This window comes from Rhea pennata, chromosome 5 (genome assembly GCF_028389875.1).
Source record: "Rhea pennata isolate bPtePen1 chromosome 5, bPtePen1.pri, whole genome shotgun sequence".
NCBI lineage: Eukaryota > Metazoa > Chordata > Aves > Rheiformes > Rheidae > Rhea > Rhea pennata.
Window position 1 is genome coordinate 61,885,145 of NC_084667.1, and position 26,390 is coordinate 61,911,534.

General features: G+C 40.5%; 1 protein-coding gene across 5 annotated transcripts in view; it reads right to left on the bottom strand.

Annotated features, from left to right (window-relative positions):
- BRF1 (BRF1 RNA polymerase III transcription initiation factor subunit) overlaps window positions 1–26,390 on the bottom strand; it is a 170,811-nt gene that overhangs the window by 56,259 nt on the left and 88,162 nt on the right. For all 5 annotated transcript variants that reach the window (XM_062577185.1, XM_062577184.1, XM_062577188.1 and 2 more), the window contains 4 exons: window positions 17,670–17,796; window positions 16,096–16,135; window positions 15,914–16,006; window positions 14,943–15,221 (listed from right to left, as the gene is read on the bottom strand). In XM_062577185.1, coding sequence (XP_062433169.1) covers window positions 14,943–15,221; window positions 15,914–16,006; window positions 16,096–16,135; window positions 17,670–17,796 — 539 coding nt within the window. The remainder of the gene's footprint in view (window positions 1–14,942; window positions 15,222–15,913; window positions 16,007–16,095; window positions 16,136–17,669; window positions 17,797–26,390) is intronic.

Here is a 26,390-nt window from a genome sequence, read left to right on the forward strand (position 1 = left end):
AGTCCTTCAAAGGCAGCAGCTGCACAACTGGAGATGCATGTAAAGAGCATTACTCTGCTACGCAACACACGGCTGCAGCCAGCACAGACCACGTTTTTTAATAAAAATCACAGAGGCTGTGCTGCTTTATGTTAGACGAAGTGAGGTCTTTTTGCCTCTGATCAGGCCCAATGACTCAGAAACAGGTAGGTGGTAAAGTGCTTCTCCATCTATCTCACAGAGCCTCATCCCAGGGATGAGGACACCTTTGTGTCCATTCAGGCAGCTATGCAGATGCATATAAGGACCTCTGCAGCCCAAGGGATGAGCACTGTCAAGGCAGGCCCAGGCTTTGGTGGTAACGGAGCATGGCAGGTTCTCCTTGGTTCGTCTGATCACATCACAACAAAATCCTGTCGCAGACACCACACTCTACCAAACTGCTCCAAAGGATGTGCATTTGCTCCCTCCTCCTCTCCGCAGACGTTTTAGGGATTTCAGTGAGCATTTTCCCAGATGTGCAGTAGACAGTGGTGAAGGATTTTAATATTTTGCCTGCAGCAGCTCTGAGGCCCCAAGGCCTTGGCATTTGGATAGAATGAAATAAGCACAGCATAATTAGCGTGCGTACTCCATATGCTCGAGATGCAGCATCACAGCGTGGCTACGGCCTCTGATACCGCAGCTTTCCAAAGAAGAAAGTTGTGGAGAAGTTCTTCATATTCTCCAGGAACGGCAGAGAGCGGCTCTGCATTCCACGGTTTCTGCAGAGCTAAGAAAGCAACCTTTTCCCGGCAAAGCTCGGCAGCATGATTCGCTCATAAATAACAGAGCCAGTTCCAAAGCCCGCCTTTCGAGCTAATGGCTACCAGAAAGGCCAGCCGTATGGTTGTATAACCCGTCATGCTGACTGATCTTAACATGCGACTGTTGTATATAAAGTTTATACAGTAATAGGAATATATTTAGTATGTCATTTTAGCTACGTTCTGTATTGCTAACTTTACAGTTTTTCACCAACCTGCCACCCTTCACAGGGTTATATGCACACAAAAGAAACTGTTTAAATGTTGATTAAATACTTAGAAACAGGTGAAGTGGTCAGGTTAGAAAAATCTTAGTAAGTCTCAAAAACTAGATAGATTGATAACAGGTTAGAAAGAGAATACTAGAAAAGATAAGGTCTTGCAGTCCATTAAATTAATTCATTCTTTACTTAAACATATTTAGGCCTCTGCATAACACTGGGATTGCAGAGGCAGGACGAACATCACAAATCACAACCCAGTCTCACATAAAGTGAGGGAATTCATAGCTTTTTGTGCCATGCAGCCCTTTTATTTTACAGCATATGGCATAATACCAAAGCTGGTTTCCTTTATTTAACTGGGTAATGATGCTCTCCCAAGACGTTTAATGCAAGTTCACGATAACATCCTGCATCGTGGACACAATCCTCAGAAATAGGGCCATGTGTTCATAGCCCAGTCAGAGATGGAGAAGCCCTTTCCCTGTACCAATTCATTTAAAAGCATTTGGCATTAAATGCAATATTGATTTATTAGAAATCATGAAAGTTTATTTTAAACTAACCAAACAAGCTTATGTTCAGAAAATAAGATTCAGCTAACATTTTACTGCTCCTTTATTACTAAATGAAACCAAAGCCACCAGAGCCTCTTTTCAAATTCAGACCTAGGGTCCTCTTCTATGGAACAGCTGCTTATCTGTATTTTATTTCTTTAGATAAGGATAAGACAGACTGCTCTGTATGCTAGCTTTAACTAGGCAAACTTCTTCCACAGGAGGATTAAGCATCATTAACCGTGCAGTAAAATAAGCACAGGAAAATGGGCTGACAGAAGGCACAGATGAGGAAAGAGTGAGCAAGATGCACAGACAAAAACCTGTCTCCTGAAAGAATAAGAGTGTGAATCTTACTAGCTAGATATGGCAGAGAATAATAAAGTCCAGACTAAAATTCCCATGCAATTTCCTTCATGCCATCAAAATCAACATAAAAATCTTTAAATGCTAAAATAAATCCAAGTGAAGAAACATTACTGTCAATGACTGCCAATTAAAATGAATAATCTGGGTTCAAAGCGTTTGCTGACATAGCTAGAAGCTGCCACAAAGACTTTAAGGGAGGTGGCAGCCAACAAGTCTGTAGAACAGCTCCTCCCCGCTGGTGGACGTGGGTGGACATGAGTGAACGCCGCCGTCCCTCAGGCAGCATGGACCTCCATGCTGCAACCGCCTCGACCGTCCCAGGAGCAGAGGGAAGCAGGAGCTACCCCATGGAGGACCTCTCGGGAGAGGGACCAACTGCACCACGTCAGGCTCAAGAAAGGCCAAATCACGTGATTATTTCTGGCAGTGAAAAAGAAGCAATCTGTGACTTGGAGAGGTTTCTGGCCTTCACTCAGAGGAGCTTTATAAGTCAATATGTAAGCACTTACAGCTAAGACACAGCTTGACAGGTAGCCAGGACAGCTGTGCCAAGGCTGCAGGCACATCCTGCATCCACACCCATGAGCATCACCCAGCACCCGGAGCCACCAGGCCCTGTCTGAGGCTACAAAGGCAGCGATCCGAACATCCCTCTTCGCAAGGGTCCAATTCTCAAGGTGTCTCTCAAGCACTGTGTAAAGATGTTTTCACCACTGCACCAACACCAATGTCAACCAGAATGCCAAGGCTTCAATGGCCGACGTGACTGCACAGCTATGGTCCATATAAAAAGTTACAGACTTAAGTATTTCCCATTTTGCCCAAAAGAAGAGGACAGATTTGAACAATTCCTAGTTATCTAAATCACAGCATTAATTATACTGGCATTTTTTTTTTAAAAAAAAAAAGAAAGAAAATAAGAACAACAATGTTAGGCTTTCATTATTTTTAGACACTGCATTTTTCTCCATATTGTAGTAAATTTAAAAGCAGGAATCGTTGGACTCAGCAAGGAGAACGAGAAAGCCTGCCAAATTTTCGGGAGCCAAAAATTAATACAGTTTGGTTTTAGTAGCATTTAATTTGTATCATATTCTAAAGAGTAACTACATGACACTGCAGGGTTCCATGTCTCTTCGGTCCCAGTGATTGTTTAAAAAATTGGTTAAGCAAAGAAATAAAATAAAATTTTTTCTTTGTTTATTTTGTCTAAATTGCCAGCATTGCAAACTCAAGCTGGTATTTGAAAGTCAATCTGGGCTCTTGCTAGTTATACGTCCTTATTATCATAAACATTCCACAATTGGAAATTAGTTCTCATGATGCTTACGCCAGAAAGAAAATAGCTGTATTGCATCTGCAGAACCAAAAGTAGTAAAACGTAATAAACATTCATCTTTGCCATTGGCTCTGCAAACCAATCTGTTCAGTAAGTAGGTGCCATTTTTACACAGTTGCTTTATTACTACATAATTATTGATATATCAGCCAAGTGCTCTCTCAAGGAGGGACTGTTCTTAAAAATGAGCTTGTTAAGAGTTTAAGGGTAAACCCTATGATAAAAAACTGCAGCTAGATTTCATCAGATGTAAACTTTTAAGGAGATATACAAGAAAGTGGAGGAATAATTTCAAAAAACGCTACATTTGAGGCAGGCATGAAATGGAAAGAGACAAGAAGCTTTAACATGATAGAAAGAATTGGGGACATCTGTACAGAGAATAAGTTGTAGCTAGCATGAGGAATTATCAATCTAGTGATGTGCCAGCTTTCTGCATTTCAATTGCTTCACAGGCCATACCATAAAATTTGTTTGCAATGAAAGCCATATGAAGAATTCCTGGATTTTTATTGCTCCCAGTGATATTCTACCCTGCTTGTGTACATGGATTGTATCCTTTCAAGTACAATACCATTTCATATTAGTACCTGTTTAAATTACTTGTCTGCAAAAAATGTTCCATGTTCCAAATGCCTCAATATTAAATTTTTTGTTTCAGTCAAAATACTTCAAGAGCCTGTATCAAGCTTTCAAAGGCAAGAAGGTTTCGTGCAAGCGTTCTGAAAGTCTAGTTAAAGCAATAAACTTTAAATTAAAAAGAACACTGGTTTTCAGGAGAATTCATACCTTTTTCAATCAATCAAAGCATACCTTTTCCAATCTCCTTTCCACCTTGTTATACCAAGCTTCCTCATCACTCACTGATTTCTACATCCTGGATCTCTAGAGCTGAACTTTGAGTACCAACCTTGCTCCGTGCACAAAGCCTCTGCATATACAAAAATGCTGGGCAACAGCATATCTAAAATTACCCACTCCCATACACCACGGGCCATAAAACCTTTTTTGCACTGACACCTCAGTGCAAGCACAAATGCTGCTCTCAGCCCCCAAAATACATGTTCCCACTCAAGCCATTGCCCAGAAGATGGGCAACCTTGAATCTAGTGGAGATGTGGGCAACAGCCCTAGCAGGTCTACAGAAAAAGAGAGCAGAAGTATGAGGCATCAACCCACTGCTCACTGCCCTTATTCACTCTGCTACCCCCACCATATCCCTACTCACCATATCCCTGCAAGGGTGCATCCTCCCAGGCTCACCATGCACGTTAGCCTGGGGAGCAGATTGCCTGCATGAGACTGGAGAGCATCTGATCAGTCTGAACCAACAACTAACCTTTGTATGACTCAAAGCAGCTGTCACTAAGGCAGAGAATGTACCTTTTCCTGGACTTAATCTTGAAATTACAAAGAGGAGCCTACACCTGAGATTTTATCAGAACAGGCCCATGAAACAAAGGGAACAGAAAAAAATGGCAATCTGGCTTTTGGGAACTTCAAGTGCAGTGCACTGATATGGGAGGAATACAATTCAAACACCAAGAGGAGGTGCTCAGAAACACCTCCTGTGCAACAGCGCTCAGCTCTTGTGACCCAGCAGTTACACAGAGAGCTCAGCTTCTCCTCTGAAAGGACATGGTCCAAAGGGCTCCTCCAACCCCAGCTGCACAGGGCGAGCAGGTTTCTGCCTGCAGCGACTCAGCCTCGTGCCCCTTCCCTGCTGCTGGCATTGCCTCCCTCAGACCTGCCGTTGTACCCGACAAGGTGCCATTCCCTAATCTGGTCCTGCCAAAACGACACCGTGCTGAAAAGTTTGCTATTAAAAATGTGTGCGCGAACTTGTGACGTTTTGGATAGAACCAGGTTAGGGGGGCAACCACATACATACACACTTAGGCCAGCAGATCTGAGGGAGAAGTGATGAGTAGGTAAAACAGACCCTTCTTAACCTCAATCAACTGTACCCAGAACATCACGTCTGGTCACAGCTGCTCTGTTAAAATCAGGGACCAAATTCAATCAGTACAGCATAGAAAAGAATTTTGTTTTTGCTCTTTGGGCAGAACTTAACACAACTGCAATTACTGAGTTGTGGGACACTTATTATGGAGGCAGGGAAAGCAACACTTCTATGAAATGCAATAAAGTCTGACTTGAAAATAAGGTGTAAAAATAAACTTTATAGAAAAGCAATTTCTCATTTAAATATGTTTCATTCAGTGAAAAATACTGACAAAAAAATACAATACAGACGTTGGTGACACAGTCTCATGTTGACAAGGATATTGCCGCATTTCAATACCTGACTTCTATGGTAATGAGATTTGCATTTTTTTCCCCTTTAACAGCAAAGAACATTGAGCATTACTTCCAAAATCAATCATTCGCCTTGTTCCTATGTAAGCGTTACAATTTGGCCACAGAGAACTGTTTTACTTCCTTACCATCTGTGAACACATGGTAGCTTCCCCACCGTAACTAAATCAAATATTGCATTTAAGAGGTATCCTTCTACCCACTGTACAGCTGTTTACATCTGGCATATGAGCTTATACCTATCTCAAGAGCATTGTTTCTGAACTTTCTACCTGGTACTATTTAACAGCACTGCTCACTCTCCCTTATTTCATCCTCATTCTCTTATTTCTGCTATACAGTTGTAAATGTCTAAGTCTTTCATCACAGAAAACAGCTATACACGTTTACGTTCGTATTCAGAGCCTTACCTTTGAGTAAAAGTTACATAACTCAGTTAAACATCAAAAGGACAGAAAAAAATGCTAACTTAGAAAGTGAACAAACGTATTTTCTGCTTTCTTTCAGCAAAAGTTAGTTGCAAAAAATCAGGAGAATCAGAGCCCTTCTCAGCTGCAGCTAACTCACTCAATGCAGCTACCAGCATGATGTGCTCCTCCAGCCAGCATGGACGTTCTGACCCAATACGGTCCCACACAGCCCGCACAATCCAAAAACAGAAGATCACAGTTTTTGTTATTAATAACCAACCTAAAGCTGGTTTTAGATGTCACTTTCTACTGCTTTGCATCACTGTAATTAATGAACACAGAAATTTCTGAAAGCAATTATTTCAGCCCTGCTGAATGCATTCCAGTAAGTACATATGAAAACAAAATTTAAATTGAAAAGCTGAAGACTACAGTAGCCTCATGTTGACAGGTCACTCTGATTCTAGGTCAGCGCAGAGTCTATTTTTGACTGCTTTGATTATAATTGCTTACAGAATAAAAAATAAATAGCAATTATCTCATTGTCATACAAGAAAAAGATCTAATAAATGAACCTATCTTTAAGTAATATTGAAAAACAAATTATTTTTAATTGCCAACAGTGTCAACACTAGTAACAGTCTTCTATTGAATAAAAGACCCATTTTAGTCTACAGAAGTATTTCAGCAAACCAAAAGTGTCCAACTACTACCACATAAGGCTAAACTCAGGACTGTATTTATCAACTACCTATAGAGTCTTATCGGAAAATCCATAATTACAAGGGTCATCTGTGCAAGTCTGCAGTCCAACAAACTCATATACACATATACACGTTTAACTTGACTATCACAACAGTCCTGTGGATTTCAGAATAACAAACAAAACAGCTGAAATACACAGGGGTTTGACCAAGTTAATCCTTAAAAGGATATAGGAACTAATTTTGCAAACTAAACTCAAAGCTACCAAACAAAAGCAAAATTTCTTGAACTGCTACATAAAAATATTCAAATATTAAAGAAATGATATGCCATTTACATTGCTCATTTCAGTGGATTTTCAGTTTGCAGATACCACCTTGAACAGTTGAATCCGTTTAAAGAAAATTAAACACTAAATGGAGGATTATTTCAGCTTTTTCAGAAAATGTAGGACAAATGCAAAATGCTCAGGATCCACCACAGCAATGCACATGGTATTTTGTCCATCGTATTAAACTCAAAGTAGCTAAGCCTTGCAAATCTGTCGGCACTGCATTGCCGTCTTCCAAGGGCAAGTCCCGTGGCTTCCTGACCTAGGTTAATAAGTCTTTATTCTCAATAACAACTGAGACCATGAAGCCTCCCTGAACTGAACCTAGGCCTGTGCTCCTGACATTTCAGATACCATGATGAATTGCTCAAATAACATTCTCCCAAGCAGTTAGCTTTCTACATGAATTTAATATCCTCTCTGCAGTCTCCACACATTGCACTTTCCAGAACTCTCTAATGGACAATTTCAGTTTTCACCAAGTTTTTTGGTGAAAGATTTTTCTTCCTTTCTTGGCAGAAAGGTAGGGCAGGAACGTCCGTTTCTTCTGAAAATAGACCACCTAACTAAATAACTGGGATCATTAATAGGCTCAGATTTTGGCAGCCATGGAAAAGGAAATACCATATAACTAGCATACCAGCAGGGAGTCACTCAGATTTTCAGCCGAGTGTGTGCCTATACGTGTCTGTCGTCATCCTCCCAACTTTGTTTTAATCCGTAACCCATTTCAACAAAGATTTGAGAGAGGGGCGGCGATCCCAAACAAGGCTGTTTCCATAGGTGCTATGAGAATTGGCAGCTGGAAAGAAGGGAGCAACTATGAATGTCCCTGAAAGTATCCTGTCGCTGAAAGCCCACACTGAAACCTAGCAGCTTTTTAGATACCAGTGAGTGCAAACAGGAGAGAAACCTACAGAAAAGCCCCAACAGCAGGAAAAATCTTAGATTACATCTTAAAACTTCTCAGGCACCTGAGTCGACCACAAAGCACAACTCTCTTTTAGTACTCAGGGAACAACTGTTTTTGTAATTTCGCTATTTATGCATGGGAAAAGGATCATTTCCAAAGCCCCAGCCAAGTTCCTCCCCTTCTCCCTGCTTGCTCTTCTCTCTGTCTCTGGACATCTTCATCTCTTTAAAACTAGCCCGTAAAGTAGATAGAGCAGATGATGGCAAACCTGGACTTCCCCCTCAATGCACAGGAAAACAACGCATAAAAAGCATGCTCTGGTTGTTTCACTTTACTCCGTTAAAAAGTAGGATTGATGTAACAGCACACATCTATCAAATATCAAAACTCAGAATGACATACCAGAGCTCCTACTTGGCACATTCAAACTCTTCTCCCAGCCGAGCTGCTCTGAGCAACCACTGCAGAAACAGCTACTGCTGCCCCCTCCTCCAAAGGGCCTCCAGCCAGCAGCTGCCTCAAAAAGCAACAGAGGATAAAGCAGCTTTTGCCTTTTTTTCCCCTAGCGAGGGAGGATGAGCAGGTTACCTTCTCATCACAAAGCAATACAAAGCTTTTACTTTATGCAAATTGAGAATAAAACTGATTTTCTGTCATGCTTTTATCAGAAAAATTCAGGAGACAGAAAAGACATGTTGCCTGTTGTCCATTGTGCAGTTGGGATGATGCAGGAGTGATGCAAGACACAGAAAAAAACACAACAAACCAACCAAACAAACAAACTTGGAAAAGCTTTCAAGATTTTAAAACATTTTCCATTCCACAACAGAATTTTATGAAACAAAGAATGAGAGAGAGAAGAAAAGCAGAGAGAATGGGATAGTTGTGATAACAGGACAACAAGGTTGTGTTAGCCAACAACAGCTGAATGGTTGAGGGCCTTCACTTGGGACATCACCAAGTGTGGGTCAAGTCACTGGTCTGCAAGGACCCGAACTTTCTCCTCTGATACCCTCTACTGACTACAGCACTGATTATTCAAGGACAGTGCTCCTTGACCAAGGCTTCTGACAAAAATGACAAGAACTTTCCTATAGAGGGTTTCTGTTTTGATAAACAAATCCTTTAGAAAATTCCTAACAAATCTACCCATAATTGCCTCTAACAACATATACACAGGCTTCAGCTTATGATTTCCCTCAAATTTCTCTCTCCGATGTCTGTAACAAACTGCAGGTTTCTCCACACCTCCTCTCCACGTTTGTTTGGAGATCGTTTCCTCCTTAGTAGTCTTTTAGCCAAGCTACATGCTTAGTTTTCTTCCCTTAACCTTTCTAGTAACTCACAGCATGAATGTGGAACATACTCACAGCATTCCTGTCCTTTACTGAAATGCAAAGATCCTGCCCGAAAAAATGCGTACACAGATTTTTAGAGTAACACATGCACACACAATATTCATGTGTGAGTGACAAACATAGTTAAATAAGAAAATCATGTCATCTGTAATTCCTACCAAAGACTTCAGGTACTAAAAACCTGCATGCAAAGCAGCTGGTGGTCTCCTATTACCATGCTGGCTGCAGCAAGCTCTTCACATCTCATTAACAACATAATGAAGGCTCAATCAGAGATACAGCCTATCAAGGCTGCCAAATATAGGAATATAGTGGCTAGATTAGAAAGATTAGCTTGTATCAAGGTTTTTATCACTTAGTTCTCAAAATTGGTAAAGAGCTAGTCCTGTGACAGAAAATATTTTCCTGTGAGCAAATAGCACACAGAGAAGATGAAATCCTCAAAATGCTCTGGTGGTATCACATGAAGAAGCTGGTACCTAGCAGGTCTTTCCACAGGTGGTGCTTAAAACCACAAAAGCAACTGCACCATTAAAGTCAGACCAAGAAGAGTGATTAGGATGGGGACACGCATGCTTACACTGATGACCAAGTGTACTCTGCATATATAACATAATTAGGGCTCAGCTCAGCAGCTTCATTTCTCATGTATATGGTAATTATGATTTAATAGGGCTTCATAATGTTCTCCCTAATTACTGATTATATCTTTTTATACACTTTTATATACACATATACGTTCATATATTTTCAAACGGGTGGCACTGATGCACTCAGACGAAATCTGAGAGAGACAGGAAGATAAAGAAGAAGAAACCAACCCGCAGCAGGAGTCAACATGATCGGATTTATTAACAAGCGATGGCAAGCAACAGGGCAGCCATGAGCCACCCCGCCAGCCACGTGGGGTGAAAGCCAGAGGAAAAAAAACACCCTTTTAGCAGTGGTGGCCGGTGATCAGACCCCCGTGTCTCACACAACTTCATCTCTAGCCACTTTTCACATAGTCCTCAGGTAAGTTGAAAACTGCTAGCAGCAGGGATGACAAGTATTCGATCAATGCAAGCTGCCTGCGTGGGGTCTTTAACACCCACTGAAATCAATGGAAATATCTTCTGACCTCAGCCCACATCAGATCATGCCGACAGCAGAAACAGAGGCAGAAATACAAGGGATAATAAATGAGCAAACTATTAATTACAAACAAGAGTAAGCACAAAACCTCTCTCACGTCTTCTTTGCTGAATTAGTACTGCGTGCAGTTAGCTGGGCGCCCAACCAGTGCAAGATGGTACACGCAAAGTGATTTCGTCCTATAAAAGCCACTTTATGAGGACGTGCAGTAGCATGTCACCATCCACTTCGCATACACTATTTGAAACTATTGCCCAAAACAAAAACTGAACCAACTCTGAAATACTACCTAGATTACCAAAGGTAAATTGTATAAAGTCAACACCTTGCATTTTACCTTTATCTCTGTTATTATTAGACCTTCCTCAGTTTTAACTCTGATCAGAACTAAGTTTGTGACTTGACTCAAGAAGAGATGACCCAGACTTTGTACAGCCTGGCAATGTGACACAGGAGGGCAGGGAAAGGGTCTGCAGACATCAGAAGCACAGAAACACCAAGCAAGATGATAAATTACTCAAAGTGGTACAAAAGGACATAAAAATAAATTACAAAAGGGAAATTTTATATAGAAGAATATTTCTTGAGAACAGAGTCCCTGGTATTGACAGTCTCCTAGAAGGAATGGGGCCTCGTTTTTAGGAACTTCAAGATCAGGATGAACATATATCCCAGTGGAGAGGATGCAGGGATGCTGCGCTACCAGGAAAACGGCAGACTGATCTACCTGATCTCCATCTCTGAAGCAGTGTTCCCACAATAAAGCCCTTTTATTATGAAGAATAAGAAGGCAGGAGTTTGCAAAGACTCAAACAGATTTCAGCTTAAATATCTCTCCAAATTAGAATACTTTGTAGGAAAACTAGTCAAATGTAGTGTTTATTCCAAGCATTTTACTGCCTCAGTCTCATTAACCCAATACCTTACATGCTCTCTTTGTAATGCAAATTTGCTAAAATACTATGCTTTCCATAAAAAATTCACATAGACACTCTCACACTGCTCAAATATAAATTGTAAGTGGAGCAAAAATATACTAAATATCCTGTAATACTTAGGCTCTGCACCGAAGTCTTATCTGCGTAAGCAGTTTGTGAAAGCAGAAATCTTTGCTGTTGCGGCAGCCACTGTAGCACAAAGGTAGAAGATTTCCCAAAGCAGCTGACTTGGGCAATTATAAACTGAATTACCACATGCAAAAGCCAAATAAAAAAGACTTTGTAGAAGATTCCTATAGGAGACTTTTTCTGAGGAAGAGAGATCATTACAGAGAGTAGAGAAGATACCCTGCATTTAAGGAGGCTAAAAATTGGACGTACTGACCTGCTATCAGAGTTCCCATTTAACAGCTGCCTGCCCAAACACTCTACGTCCTTATGAAGTTTTTGGTGAATCCTCACCATCTAGTAACACGCATGCTGTTTCCAGCCACTGCACTGGCCGGACTTAATGCCCCCATCCATCGATAACACGTGGAGCCCAACAGGAGAAATAAGATCATCCTGATGAAGGTTTCTAGTCCAACCTACCCTAGATGCTCTGCATAGTGCAAGATGACCCGGTGTCGAGGGAGGGACCAAGGAGAGGGAAAGGTTCCTGTTTCTTGATTTACATAACTGTGACAAATGGCAAAAATTTCACCTTGAAGGTGCAATGTTATGATGACTCTCTCCCTTTTCCAATGGACTTAGGGGTTGGAACATGAAACACTTATAAACTTATGGCCATTCACATACTCAAATTACACTCAAATTCATAGAACAAATCCAGATTGATTTTGAACTAAATCCATATACGTAGAATAGATGTAAGAATCTTATAATCTTTTCTTCCTCCCCACTAGCATCCCCTCCATGGGTAACAACTACCTACTTCCAGAGATGATCTGTAATTCAGCCATCTCAAATTAAACTCCGAGAAAGTGCTTTCAAACTATATTTAGCTTTGAAAAGTGCTGCTTCTTTTTCATACATAAAGTAGGGCCTGGAAATTGTCTAATTTTCTCAGCTATACCAGTTGGCTAAATCTTTGATTTACTGGGACTATGGGGCAGAATTCAAGACACCCTTGCCTGCAGTGACAGAAACGTCTATACTTGTTTTTCAGCAGGATTCAGAGCTTTGATGCACAAATGAGCTATAGGAGGCATCTTTAAAGAAGTTTTCTTTATTCTATATAGGAACAAGCCATCAAAAATCACATTGTAAAATGGAGAAGGATTAGTCTATGTGTATATAACACATGTACTAGGTAGTTAGGATGTAACAATTCAACTGGGAATACCTGCTGACAATTCAGCTCGACTTTGCAGTAAAGTCAGATGTGAACGCTGAGCATATCCTTCTGGCTCCCTTTCCCTTCACTAATTATATTTGTTTATGAACATTCTGTATATATTATTCAAAGTTTCAGACAATTAATTTATCCATTTGATGTGCAGAACACAGAGATCATCAACACAGGCTATGTCAACATTGCCTCAAGCTGCTGCACAGGGACACACTCTGGCCACATGCCATCTGCCACCCAGGTGTACCTCCCAGCCTGCCCCTGTTGCCCGATCTTCCAAAACGCATTGAGGCTCCGCTACTGTTCAAGAACCCAGATGACTTCCCAGAGGAAACCAGGACCTCAGAGGGATGATGCACACTTGCACCTTTTTGCAGCTGCACCAAGCCATTATAATGTAGCAAGGGCTCAGAGGTAGGGAATCGCATTGCAGTGCGTCTGCCTAGCAGCACAGACATAGCCAAAGCTAATCTTATTTAACAAGAAACTTTTAAATGTTTAGAATGATCAGAGCCACTGAAGGAAAAAAAAAAAAAAAAAAACCAAACGTTTTGGGCAGGATCTACAATCAACACACAACCAAATCAATAATTCAGCAACCACCTTCACAGCATACGAAAAAAATATGTACCTGTTCAAATGCCTGCAATTATTTTTCAGATGTGTTCAGAGAGAACAAATACACTGAAACCTATTTGGTTTTGAACATTCAGTTAATTTGGTAAGTTCTCCACTTTTGGAAAAAAAAAAAAAAAAAAAAAGAAAGGCAGCAAAATGTGGACAAGGCACAGCATGAGCAGTCATGCATTCCCCTGCCCACCTGCCTGAAGCCCAACTCAGAGGAACGTATCTGGCTATACTAGCTTAGTGTCATCTCTCTTAGTCCTCAGCCCGTCCATTAAAATGGTCAATAATGATGCCAGCTGAGAAACATCCATCACTGGGAACTCATTTTTACAGGTCATTGGCTAGCCAGACAACAACAGCTTCTAGCCATTACTGACCTCTCTTAGATATGAATCACTGATTTCCTGGATAAAGACAAGCCGTGAGCCATCCATTTTCTTAATCATAATTAAAAAACAAAAACAAAACTGGTCAACTGTTTCTGTATGATTTAGTTTGCACAAAATATAAACATGCAATCATCCAGGTACATTTCTGGGATGCAGATACTAACATAATAGGAACCTGAATGCATTCCGTTCATCTGCTGAGACAGGGATTACACCATTAAAAGTAGGTGCTATTAAACACAAATTAGCATCAGAACAGTTTGGAGATCAAAATGTTCTGGTGCATCGATCCCCAAGACAGCTGACAAAAATAATTTGAACGGGTATATTTTATGATGGTAAAATTAACTATCATAAAAAAATAATAAAATGCCCTTTAAATATGTTCAGTTCTCAGTTTCATTAAGATGCAGAAGAAATTTTAAAAAATGCCATCACCATAAAGCTCAAGCACACATAAGAAAAAGCAAACAAACCTGCCTGAATAACTGGCTGTTTGCAGTATTGTCTGCCTTACAGCTCTGGCAAAATTGGATTCTTCAGTTGATCAGTCCCACTCTTACTATTCTATGCAGAGCTATGTATTACAGATAGATCTGCATATTTTAAGAAAAGTGGAATATAACAAACAAAATATACACCAAAATCTGTATCAAGGAAAAAACATACAACCAGCTATTTTCTCTTTCAAACATTTTAAATATGTGTCATTTGCAAACAACAGAAAATTCTCAGTCAGAGAGACAGACTGCATCATGTCTGACTCCATAAAACGTCTCTTGAGAAAGCATGCCTTGATCTAAAATCTTCATACTCGGGTTGTAATTTCCAGTTATATTTATAAGAATTTGCTTCCTCCAATTTCATAATTGAGTCTGCACGGCTCCATATATGCCCATCAGTTATCATATGACTGCAAACCTACTTGCCTGAGAGATACTCATTCTCAAGCTTCAGAAAAATGTTAGGCTCTCCAGGTTTTCCTGAGGAGCTCATGTCCATGACCAATGTCAATGACTCAGACTGCTGCTCTCATCCAGTCTCATGACTCCTGCATCTCTCTGTTACAGGGCTTCACAGACTTGCTGTCACAATAACCATCAAGATACATGAAAATTACACAGCAAAACCACAACTAGCTGCACGTGTCCAACATTACCACTCTCGGATATTTACTGAATCGCTCTCTTACTCACCAGGCTCTCGGTCCTTAGCAGCTATGCACTCTTTTATGGACTCTGTTATGCCAAGACTAGCTGCAGTGGGGAGTGGGCCGAGCAAGGATTCCAGTGCGGGTGGTCTTACAGGAGCTTCACTTCCATTTTTGCATTCTCCGTCTTCATTTGTTTTTAATCTATCCTTCTCAAGAAGTTCATTATAAAAGTCCTTATTTAAGTGATTAGCAGCTGCTTCCAGTTCCTCATCTTCTGCCTCCTCCTCTCCAAATATGCTAGAGGTATTATCTTCTATAGAATCTGAACAGGGAAAAAAAAACAACAAATCATTGCACACCATCTGTTACAGAAACTAAATAAATAGGCACTCACTTAAAGAATAAAAACCTTTAGAGAAAATCTGTAGAAGAAATATACACTATTTACAATACACGAATGTACAGTTTCCAGATGCTCTTTAAATTCATTATCTTTCCTATTAAAACATATTTTTGTGAATACAGTCATCATTTAAAATAGATTCATTGTGTTATCAAAATACGGCAGGGTTTTGTGACAGCAGCCAACTACTTACCAGCATAATTACGAATAAAAAATAGCCAATTCAACCTGCACAAAGGCCTTCCACATCAATACATCAGCTAGGGGGTTCAGGGACAGAAGGGCCTAAGTTCTGGTCCACTACATTTTTGATGCTGAAAGGAAACATTCTCAGGTAGGAGCACCAAACATACTGTACCAGAAAGGAAAAACAACCAAAATCATTAATGAACGGTAATTCTAATGAACAACTTGGGTTATTTTGCACGCTGATATTTGTAATGACTAACAGATAGCATGTATCCTAAGGCAGAGAAAACCCCAACATGTAAATACAGATCTTTTATAATACAAGCATATACATGATCACAGTTATTACAATGAAGTTCATACATATAAGACTGGATCTGAACCCATTATTATTTAATAGTATCAACATGATATAGACTTACCATCTTTAGTGAGATTTGCAAATACTCCTTTTGCTTTTGGTCTACTATTTTCTAATTCAATCTCTATTTCATCTTGATAGCTCGATATTTCACCTGTAACGACGAAATAAAAATAAAACTCAGCCACTGTTGATGTAATTCTGCATAAATGAGTGATATGTTACACTGAACATGACTTATACCTTCAAAATCTTCCAGCTTTTTTGATAACGCCTTCTCAAGCTGAAATGAAAATCAACAAAACAAATTAAACGTGGAATTGCTAAAAAAAATAACTCTCTGTACTATTTGTGAACTATATATTCAGATATGCAACTTCATGGCATTTTTAAGGCAATAACCAAGTTTCAAATCACAATTCAAACTACTTTGTTGTGTCAGAGAGGTAAGATGGACAAGTTTCAAAATGCTGACTGATTTCAAGTGTTATCTCACCAATCTCTCTCTCTCACCTGATACTACCAAAGGGACTTTGATTCTGGCAAAGTGCAGATAAAAGGCCCCGTTTTTCTGTCCCTACAATTGTGTCTGTAGACGTGAGCAAGTGCAAGGACAGCGCTGAACACAGTGCACATGCGAGTACAGACTGACGTATCGACCAGCAGTACTCAACAGACTCTGGAGGACACCATAAACATGCTAACAGACCTTTAAATGATAGTATAATATTTAGAATATTAAAAACAAAACCCTGAAAAATGAATAATGTAAGATACGGCTAGAACGGTTACAGAATCTTCCGCTCTGGAGCCAGCTTCAGTTCATGCCTTGCAAAGAAATTAAGCCCCACACTAAAATTACTCACTATGGCAGCACGTGCTATACACCACAGAATAAAATGAGCAGCCTAACTAAAGTAATTAGAGTATGTGTTTTCATATGTGTAAAATAAAAAAGCAGTTATAGGTAATGGCAGTGCTATCTTCTTGAAAAAAGTGCAAGGTCTTGTTGTTAAAAAGCAAATACCTTTCCAATTCTGATCTTTGCTGAGTAGGATGGAAGAGTGCATACAGCACATAAAAGAAAGTAGACATTAGGACAGCTATACAAGATCTATGTGCCACAAGCTCAGCTTCACTTGTCACCCCAATATTTTAAAGATCAGAAGATCTGAGGCTTAGATAAAAGCTCTGGGCACAAGAAGAGAAACACACGTGCAGCAGGTGAGCGAGCATAAAGGAGAGAGCAGCACTTAGTGTAACCCGCACCACCTTGCAAACGGCGGCAGCATCTGGGCAGAGTTATGGAGCCTTCATCTGCAACACGCCAATCATGTGCTAAGCACCAAGTGCTGCTATCCTGCAAAAACCAGAAGCTCGGCTGGTGCTCCTCTACCCAGCCACCGAACGTCCTGGATGTGCGCTAGTACGAGCAGCGACTCTGTACCCCTCGCAGCAGCCGACTCGAATGGCAGCCATGCCTTGATCCCTCATCAGGAGATATTTACAGCTACATTTGGCACACACCTGAAAAAGCATGTCTCTTTAGAGAAGTGAGCAAAAATAATATGGAATGAAAACTTCTCAACTTTTATTTACTGGGAGGCCCATCTAATAAAACAACCAAAAACTATCCTTTAGTTTATGGGCATCATATATGCTAACACTCCTCCTTTTCCTAAGAACTTCAAAATAGATGCAACTAAATCTTACCAGAGGCCGGTCAGACAGGAACTAGCATTAACTGATTCACAGAGGAAAATACAGAAGGGAGGAAAGAGGCGAGAAACACACAGAGCATCCAGCTCAGAACCCACCTGCTGTATCTTCAATTTTTTTTGACCAGCCGTAAATGAAGGAGGATCACATTCTTCTTCCAAGTCAATCTTCATAAATTCATCTATGGTAAGCTGACTTGTTGGTGTATCTTCAAATTCTGTCAATCTGCCAGAGAGTATAGTATATTACTGTAGCATCTTTAAGAACAACTTTAAAAGTAACAAGACCTGTCAAACTGCTAGATTAGAGAATAAACATGTCATCCTTGGAAATTCTTGCTCAAACACAGAAGAGATTAAAACTGAAGTGATACTAATGGTTTCCTCTGCTCCTAAGTAAGCATCTTTTCATATCACAGATTAGTCTTTGATTTATTAGATTATGTAAAAAACACTTTTTTGATGAACAAACGCTGAACAGAAATGGGGAAGCCACTCAGGTCAATTATGCGCAGACTGACAAAACTGAGATGAGAAATACAGATCATTTCTCCTCTCCCACTGCTTTTGTGATCAACATCAAAAAAATACACCAGATTCCCAAACTAAAATGTCTGCCATTAGAGCATAAGAGTATGCTCAAGAATATTCTTAATATATTAGCATGATTAATTCACACAAAGTAAACGTTAAAGTAACATATTTTCAGTCGACTATAAGAGGGACAACAAATGACCTTCCAAGGACACAAACAGGCAGCCATGAAATAAAGGGATCATCTGCACGTTGCATAGATTAGATAAATGCATATAATCGTAAAATAACATAATTTGCCCTTGTTCAGTGTTCACATTTTTGAAGTTACTACCTAAGTGGGGGGGGGGGAAGAGAGAGAGAGAGAGAGAGAGAGAGAGAGAGGACTAATTCCCCAGGGAACCGCCATGAAACCAGCCGAATCTTTCAAAGGACTGAAACCGAGAAGAGACTGCTCTGTCATAATTTCATCTACAAATTTCAGCATTTTATACAGGTGGTTGAAATGATCATATCCATTTTACAGCTGGAGAAAATAAGACAAAAGGTTAAGCACAAAGCCAGGTCGGGGAACGTCTGGCAGACTGCTCTTCTGACAGAAAGTGCCCTTTTAATAATATCAACATTTTCCATGGGAAAACTGCAATGATGGGCCTGCAGCTGCTTTGCTGCGATATTCCCATCTTCCAGAGGAAGCAGAGCTGACAGGGGCTCCCATCTGCAAAGCCAGGAAACTAAAAGATGGTGATTCAGTGTTCCCAAAACAGGACCTTGCAGAGTTTCCCCCCAAAACTGTTTTCTCTTTTGCCTCTGATTTCAGCAAAAATTCCTCCCAAGTAGGAATTTTCTCTAGGGTAAAAATTCAGTTTCCGACAAACTCCAAATGCCAAGGCCAAGAGCACCTGATCACACATGCTCCCTAAGTTAGTATCAGTGTCTGTATTATTTTAGTTACCTACCTCCTCAAATGAGAGAGAGTCCTCAGGTTATAAACAGAAATCAGTCTAAATAGAAAAGAGACTCAAAGTGGGCAAAGAAAGCATCTTCTCCATTTTATAAACTGGGGAACAAGATGAGACCAAAGGGCATCGGCATGACGTAACATCGGCACACTCGCTTGCAGGCACCTTGCTCCCAGAGCAAAGCCCGCAAGCCAACGGCGCATCTCCTGCTGCGAAACGCGTGGGGGGAGTCCAGCAAAAAAAACAGGAGCAAGCAGCATCCTGAGCACACGCACGGCTCTGCCAGCCGATACCAGCACTGCCGAGAAGGAAGCACCTGAAATCTAATCTCTCTTCCGGAGTTCGGGCATTTCCACGAAGCACCAAATTCAAAAGGTACTTGAGAGTGACTGACAGCCCAAAACCTCCTCCTTGACGTGATTGCCAAAATGTTCCCTTAGAGCATCGCTGACCAGCTCCCTCCTCTTCTCTTTCAAATCAAAGTCGGCAGGAGAGGAAAATGCTGTCGATAGTGGGAGCATCCAGCTATTAATTAACAGACTAGAAATCCTTCTCGACACAACAGGCTTCCAGCGTGCATTACCACCTTCCAGGAGAGTGTCTCATCCACCAGGCTAGAGGCAGAACTTGGCTACGGTGCCACTACTATTATTTTAATTCAAAATTCATTTAATGCCAAATCCATATCTCATTTTAGAAGCGTGGAGCTTCCCAGCCATCATCGTTAAACTACACAGTCATCTATCTCTTCATATCCTCACCCTTCAGCCATATGAACTGCATGTTTACAGGTAGTCCCACTTCAACAACATGGTTGACGCCACCCAGCCTCACTGAGCTGGAACATTATCTTCTCTCCTGCTGTCAAAAGCCAACATACACTTGACACAGATCCCTTGCTTCTTCATCCCATGCACGCTCCAAGTTTGAGACAGGCACGCAGACACCCAGCCCCACCAACATGGCAACACCTCTAGCCAGGCAGAGCAACTGAGAAAAAGTCAGTGGCAAAATCAGTCATTTATGAAGGAAAGTAGGAGATGAGGCCACCACACATGGATTTCAGCCCCTCAGCTCGCACACATCTCCTGTCAGGCACCGGAGGCTCAGTCCATGCTCCCTCGCTCAGTCTGTCCTGCCGCATGACTCGCATCACCCACCAGCACGATGGTACAGGCACAGGACCCCCAGTGGCCAGCCCCAAATTACAGAGAGGCATGTCATCTCTTAATTTCTGGACAGCCTTAACCACAAGACTAACCTTCCTCCTGAAACCAAGCACCACACCGAATCCTCAGCCTCACAGCTCAAAAATGATCCAGCTAAATTCACTCCACAGACATCTCCATACCAGTAGTGTCCTACGTCATGAGGAGGACGAGAGCTTGTTAAACACAGACCACGCACAGCCACGTGCGGTCCCTGCTCTGCAAAGGACACCACCAAAAGTCCCCAGGTCCACAGGTGAAGCCATACAGACGTCATGGGACCAAGACCTGCAAAATCTGGTGTTAAGCACAGTGCGCTGCAGGACGGAGATCTGCTCACTCAACATTTTCTCCTTTAAATCAATATAAATAAATACTGATTGCCAACCACCTGTCTGCCTCAATGTTTTACATTGGCTGATGTTCTGCCTATATATTTTTAAACATTTCTTTAATTTTCCCCAGTGTTTGGACACATGCCATCAAGGCAACACACTGATGTAAGCTGGAGTCTACATGGCGTAAAACAAGGTAACATTAGTTTGGCAGCTAATAAAAACTGATGCAACCTTAATTATAAGCATGATAATTTCAGGGGCAAGGGAGTGCCCTCATGAAGAAAAAATAGCTGCAGGCTGTTTTGGGGGTTTGGGTTTTTTTTTTTTTTTTAAGTTCCACATAAAAATGATATCCAAGTTCATTTTGTACTTTTGTTAATCTAAACATCTAATAAAAGTAGCCATTTTAAGTCATGCATAGAAAGAGGAAAATAAACAGATATACAAATTAGGATCTTATTTCTTTGGCATCAATTCAGAAGGGCTCTAAAATCTGAAAATTGACAGATGAGTATTTTCTATTTATAGCTGAAGCAGAAGCAATCGCTACAGTTCAGGCTAAGATTCAACTTCCAGAATAAATGCTCCTCTTGGAGTTTCTCACAGGCTCTTTCAAGCAAACTCCTTTGGGAGAAAAATTTTTCCAGCGCTTGGTATCATCTGCCTCTAATCTCAACCCCTCTTTTCAGAGAAAAATTTCCACAGCTTTTGTTCAACCAGGGTGCAGATAGAGCACTTTTGTGCACAGAACAGCAAACCCGTTCCATTCACACTTAATTTAGCTCCCAATAAGGGAAAATGGGTCAGTCATTTTGAAGTTATGAGCAATGGTTTTTTTTTCATTTTGTTTTGGTTCGAGGAGCATGTCCAGCGGAGACTTCTGAATGTAGTCTGTAGCTAAGAAGAAAAAAGACTCCCATGCGGCACTAGCTGCTCGACTGTAGTATTTTCTCGCAATTCTGGAGTGGTGGGGCTCAACAAAGCCCTTAAGCATGCAAGGTCTTCTAGAGTCCAGCCCAAATGCTTCAGCAGGCCCAGAAGTTCGAAGCCCGTGATGGACCTCTAAGCAGGGCGAAAGCAGAGAAAGCCACGCTGGCCACCTCTCCCCGGTCAAAGGACAGCAACCAAAGCTGGCGGCCAAGCTCGGAGGGGCACACGGCATCGCGCTGCTCGCCTCCGAACACAGAATCGACGTCTAGGTCTAGGAAGCAGACGGCTTAAAAAGAGGCATCTCATGCTGGACCTCTGCGATCTACGCAGTCTTAACTGTCATGCTAATTACAAATATTTCAGTAAACAGAACAGCCGATTTGACAACTGCAGCGTTTGCAGGCTCTAGAAAAGGAAGGAACTGATTTGTATCGTAGTGAAGCGTCACAATATTTCACTCTATTGCCACAGTCTTACCAGAGCGTTCATCACGGCTGCCTGCTGCTCTCACCTGTGCGCTCGCTAATACGAGACATGCTCAAGGCTCACGCTGCCGTGGCAAACTTTAAGCAACCGTTATTTATCATATTACAAATGTAACCAGCTACTGCATCATCCTTCTCTACCCTTGGATTTTTTTTTTCCCACGCCAGATACTGTTTATGCGTGAACTATTTATGGAAGAATGCAAAAACACATCCTTACAGTGACACTTAATACAGGGCATATGTCAGAACTAGTTACTTAATATTTCCTACAATATCCAAAAAGTATTTTACAGTATTCACTGATATGAAAATAATTGAGAGTGTGATGTTATTATAAACAAACACTGTACGTATCTGTAACTTGATTTATACTTACGAAAAAAGGTATTTTTAAAGACTGCATCAGCAGGTATCCCCATATTAAAGGTAAGCACAAAATCAAAAGCAATGTAGTTACTATGGTTTTACAATTTACAATTCATCACCTGAGCTGTGCTAAATTACTTTGTTCCTAGCACAATGCAACTGCAAAGAGAAGTATTTTCAGTTAAACAACTTTCATGATATGTTAAATTAATACATTTCACCGCTTTTTGCAGTGGACTAAGAGCACGCACACACAGCCATTTACTGAAAATTAATTGGTGACTAATAATTTATTGCGTTCTTTTGCTGGCAACTCTCTGTGGTTGCTGGAAGTATTAAAGAACAGATACCTTGAAAGATTTATTCTTGCACCAATGAAAAATGCCATTACAAACTAGCTGCTTTTACTTGCTTACATCAAAACAGAAATTTAAAATTATCACAAATTTGTTAGCATAAATTTTAAATTTCTGCCAACGCTTACACATATGATTAACTCTGGTTAACATTTATGCACATGGTTAGCCCACTAATAATCTCACTGACAGATCTTCCTTGACATCCCTGAAATCTGTCAGTCAAAAGCTTTCGGAGTTTTTGTTCTAGTTTTCCCCACTGCCCCTCAATCAAGCATTTACACTATACGAATGAAACAATGTGTTTTAGCATTTCTTAAAATTTTGTTTCATTAGCATGGCTCCTCCACCGTGGCATGTTAAAACACTCCATGATCTTCACAGAAAAGAAAAATGGCACACTGCTTCATTTCTTAACCCAACCACTCGGACGAGGAAAGTCAAAAACACAGGAAACTTTACAAGATCTAAGCTTGAGTTAGCGCTAATAAATTAATTACTATATCAAAAGCAACAGATGATAAAATAATTTTGAAATGCCAATTTTAAAGAAGTACGAAGTACTGAAAAATATGGGGAATCTAATTAGTATTAGCCTACTAGCTGTACAGAAGCAGGATTTAGATAGCAACATTGCCTGTGAACTGGATTCTTCAAAAATAAAGCCTTTTTCCATTAGAACAAACTATTCAACTTGCAGAGACAGGCACCTCCAACTTGCATGGATCTAGCTGGCTTTTAACCTACTATGCCAGAAAGATTTCTAGAAATCATTTACAAACCACTTTAAATTATTTAAGTTGTGACATCGAATACTTCTCGATTTAATTTCTTCGTTGACCAGAGCAGCGGTCAGTGAAGAAGCTCCATGGCTGCTCACCTGCGACCAGGTGGAAACCTCCAGCAGCTCTTTCACCTGGGGCAACCTGCCCGCTTTTCTCTCCACGCAGCACTTCAACCAAACGCTGCTACTCAACTCCGCCTTCCTGCACATCCTCCACCTTTCTCCACGCTCAGACAGCTTAAGGAAATGCCTCTCACTTAATTCACCAGATGCCTTTCCCGGAGGTTGGGCCCGGATTTTACTTGCATCTCAGCAGAACATTCACTTCTGCAAGCCTCTCCTTCCAGCGTCCCGACCTCGATACAGCTTCAGTACTGCCGGACTCCCAGCCCCGCAGCCAGGCACCTCCCTGCCATGGTCTCCTCGGTCCTCACGCGCCAAACCGCTCTTCTCCTCGCCTGCCGTTGCAGAAGTCTACCCCACCAGAGACTGCACTAGCTCTTCGGGCATGAAGTTTACGTGAGCTATATATTGCTGCAATGAAAGTAAGACAAGCTGCAGGCAATACATTTCTCTCTACACATGAATCTTTTTTTTTCCAGAAAATTACCAGTGCAATCATTGAAAGAGCTACAGCTGGATCTACAGGGTATCAGCAAAGGACCCTACCTATGAAAATCCCTGCAGTATCTTCACCCAGTTTGTTGACTGGAGCTACAGTGTAATGAAGTGTTGCCTTACCTTCACCAAAAATACTCCTTTGGTTTGAAGAGAAACACCTCAAAAATAAACATTAAGCATTTTAAACCAACTCTGGGTTTTCATTTCAATTCCTTCTAAACGAAGCTTTGCTTCCACTGAAATTTACCTCTCCTGAAAGTTCATCATAAATAGGTTTATTAACAGACAGCACTTTAAGGAACTTAGAAGAAATATGTTTATGTAAAAAGCAGTTCAATTTAAAGATAAAGAGAGCAAGTCAAAGAAGTAAAATGCAAGTGTTAACAACGATAAGCTGACTTATTTTAATTCCTATTGAAGAAGTGCCCAAGACCTTCAAACAGGCATAAGGGTCGCACAGTGTTAGATACTGCACAATGGACAAATACCACAAAAATTATTCCCACTGCAGATAAGGTATCATTTGGTATGCAGAAAAAGTATGCAACAGGTGACTAAACAGATGAAGTAGCAGAATATACAAAGGTGAAAGGGGGTGTAGTGAAGACAGGCGCATTAAACAGGCGTAAGTGTGAGGATTCAACTAAATAGAAGGGTTGGGTTTATTAAAAGTTAATTCTGCTACCTCCACAGATGATTACACAGAAAATAACAATTTGACTAATTAGTTAATATTTGTACAGTGCTTTGAATATATAAAGTGATATATAAGTTAATATCCTTTCAATTAGACTAGAAATGAGGTATAGAATTACCAGTGCATTTATTAATATTTAATACTTCTCTCTCCACAACAGCTACACGCTTTACATTTTAATTGTGCGCATCAAAACATAAAGCTAAAAGGCCATGTGAAATAATTACAATGTTTTCTTAGCAAGATTCCACCAAAAAACAAAACACACAAGAGCTTTTTACCCAAATAGGCAGTTAAGAACTCTTGATCCAAGGATGGGGGACAGCTCCCCGGCCACTTCCAGGCTGCGTCGCGTTTCCCTTCGGAAGCAGATTCCCTTTATGCCCAGGTCATTTATTTTATGATGTGAAGGTTTCTAAGTTAAACCACATTTTTGCAAACCCCCTCTTAAGAGCTGCCCTCCGCTTTCACCCAAGCACGCACAGCGCTTCCCCACCACACAGAGCAACAGTAGCTCTTTACAAATCCCAGTAACAGCAAAAATAATTTAAAGGAAATAAAACTGTACATCAAACTGAGAAGCAAAGAAATTTTTAAGAATGTGGAAGAAGTGCTTATTAATTTAGACAACTTCTACTCAATGGCGTTTTGAGAGGAATTCTTGAAAGAAGAGGAAAAAAACGTTATTCAAAGGAAATTTTTTATTTGCCTTTGCTAAATACTATATAAAATGCTCTTATTTGAAAAACATCAATCAAATTTATAGATTCGTGATAAATACTGTTGTAATTATAGCTGCCTGAAAATAATTCAGCTGTCACGTTTACCCTGTCAAAGTAAATAACGCTGTCATTTTAGTTGATGTGTGTGACTTGAGTAAACATTTCAAAGCACGAATTTTGAAGTAAGATTTCTTTGCATGAAACAATTGCTCAAATTAATTTTCCTTCCAACTCTAATTTATTATGCTTATTTTCTTAGCAAGAACAAACTCTTTAACTATTTAACCAGAGCATCTTGCAGTAGATTCTGGGTGCATAAATCATTAATTATACAAAATGCACATTAAAAAACATGACCTGTTGACCAGAGGGAAAAAATGGTGTTTGTACCGATACATCCTCACTGTCATAATACCCTAAAGCACCTGAAACATTAACTTATATTTATCCCTATACTACTCATGCAAGGTAGGGAAATATTATTACTCCTGTTCCATAAATGAGAATCTGGGGCACAAACATTTTTCACAATTAAGAAGAGAATATTACTAACAAGTATTAGATTCAGCTGGATGTGCTCAGGCTCACCTCAGCGAGATGGCAGAAAGAGTGACAACAAGGGAGCTCTCTAAAGACAAATCTTGGTCAAACAAACCTTAGAATATAGAGGTAAAAAATTCATATGGGGGGCAATAAAAAGCATGGTATTTCATTTAGGTCATTTTTCAGTGAACCTGGGAGGAAACAGACAGTTAGAACTGCTTCCTTCATAAAAAGGTGGAAAATATTAGTAGATCTTAAAAAAAAAAAACAC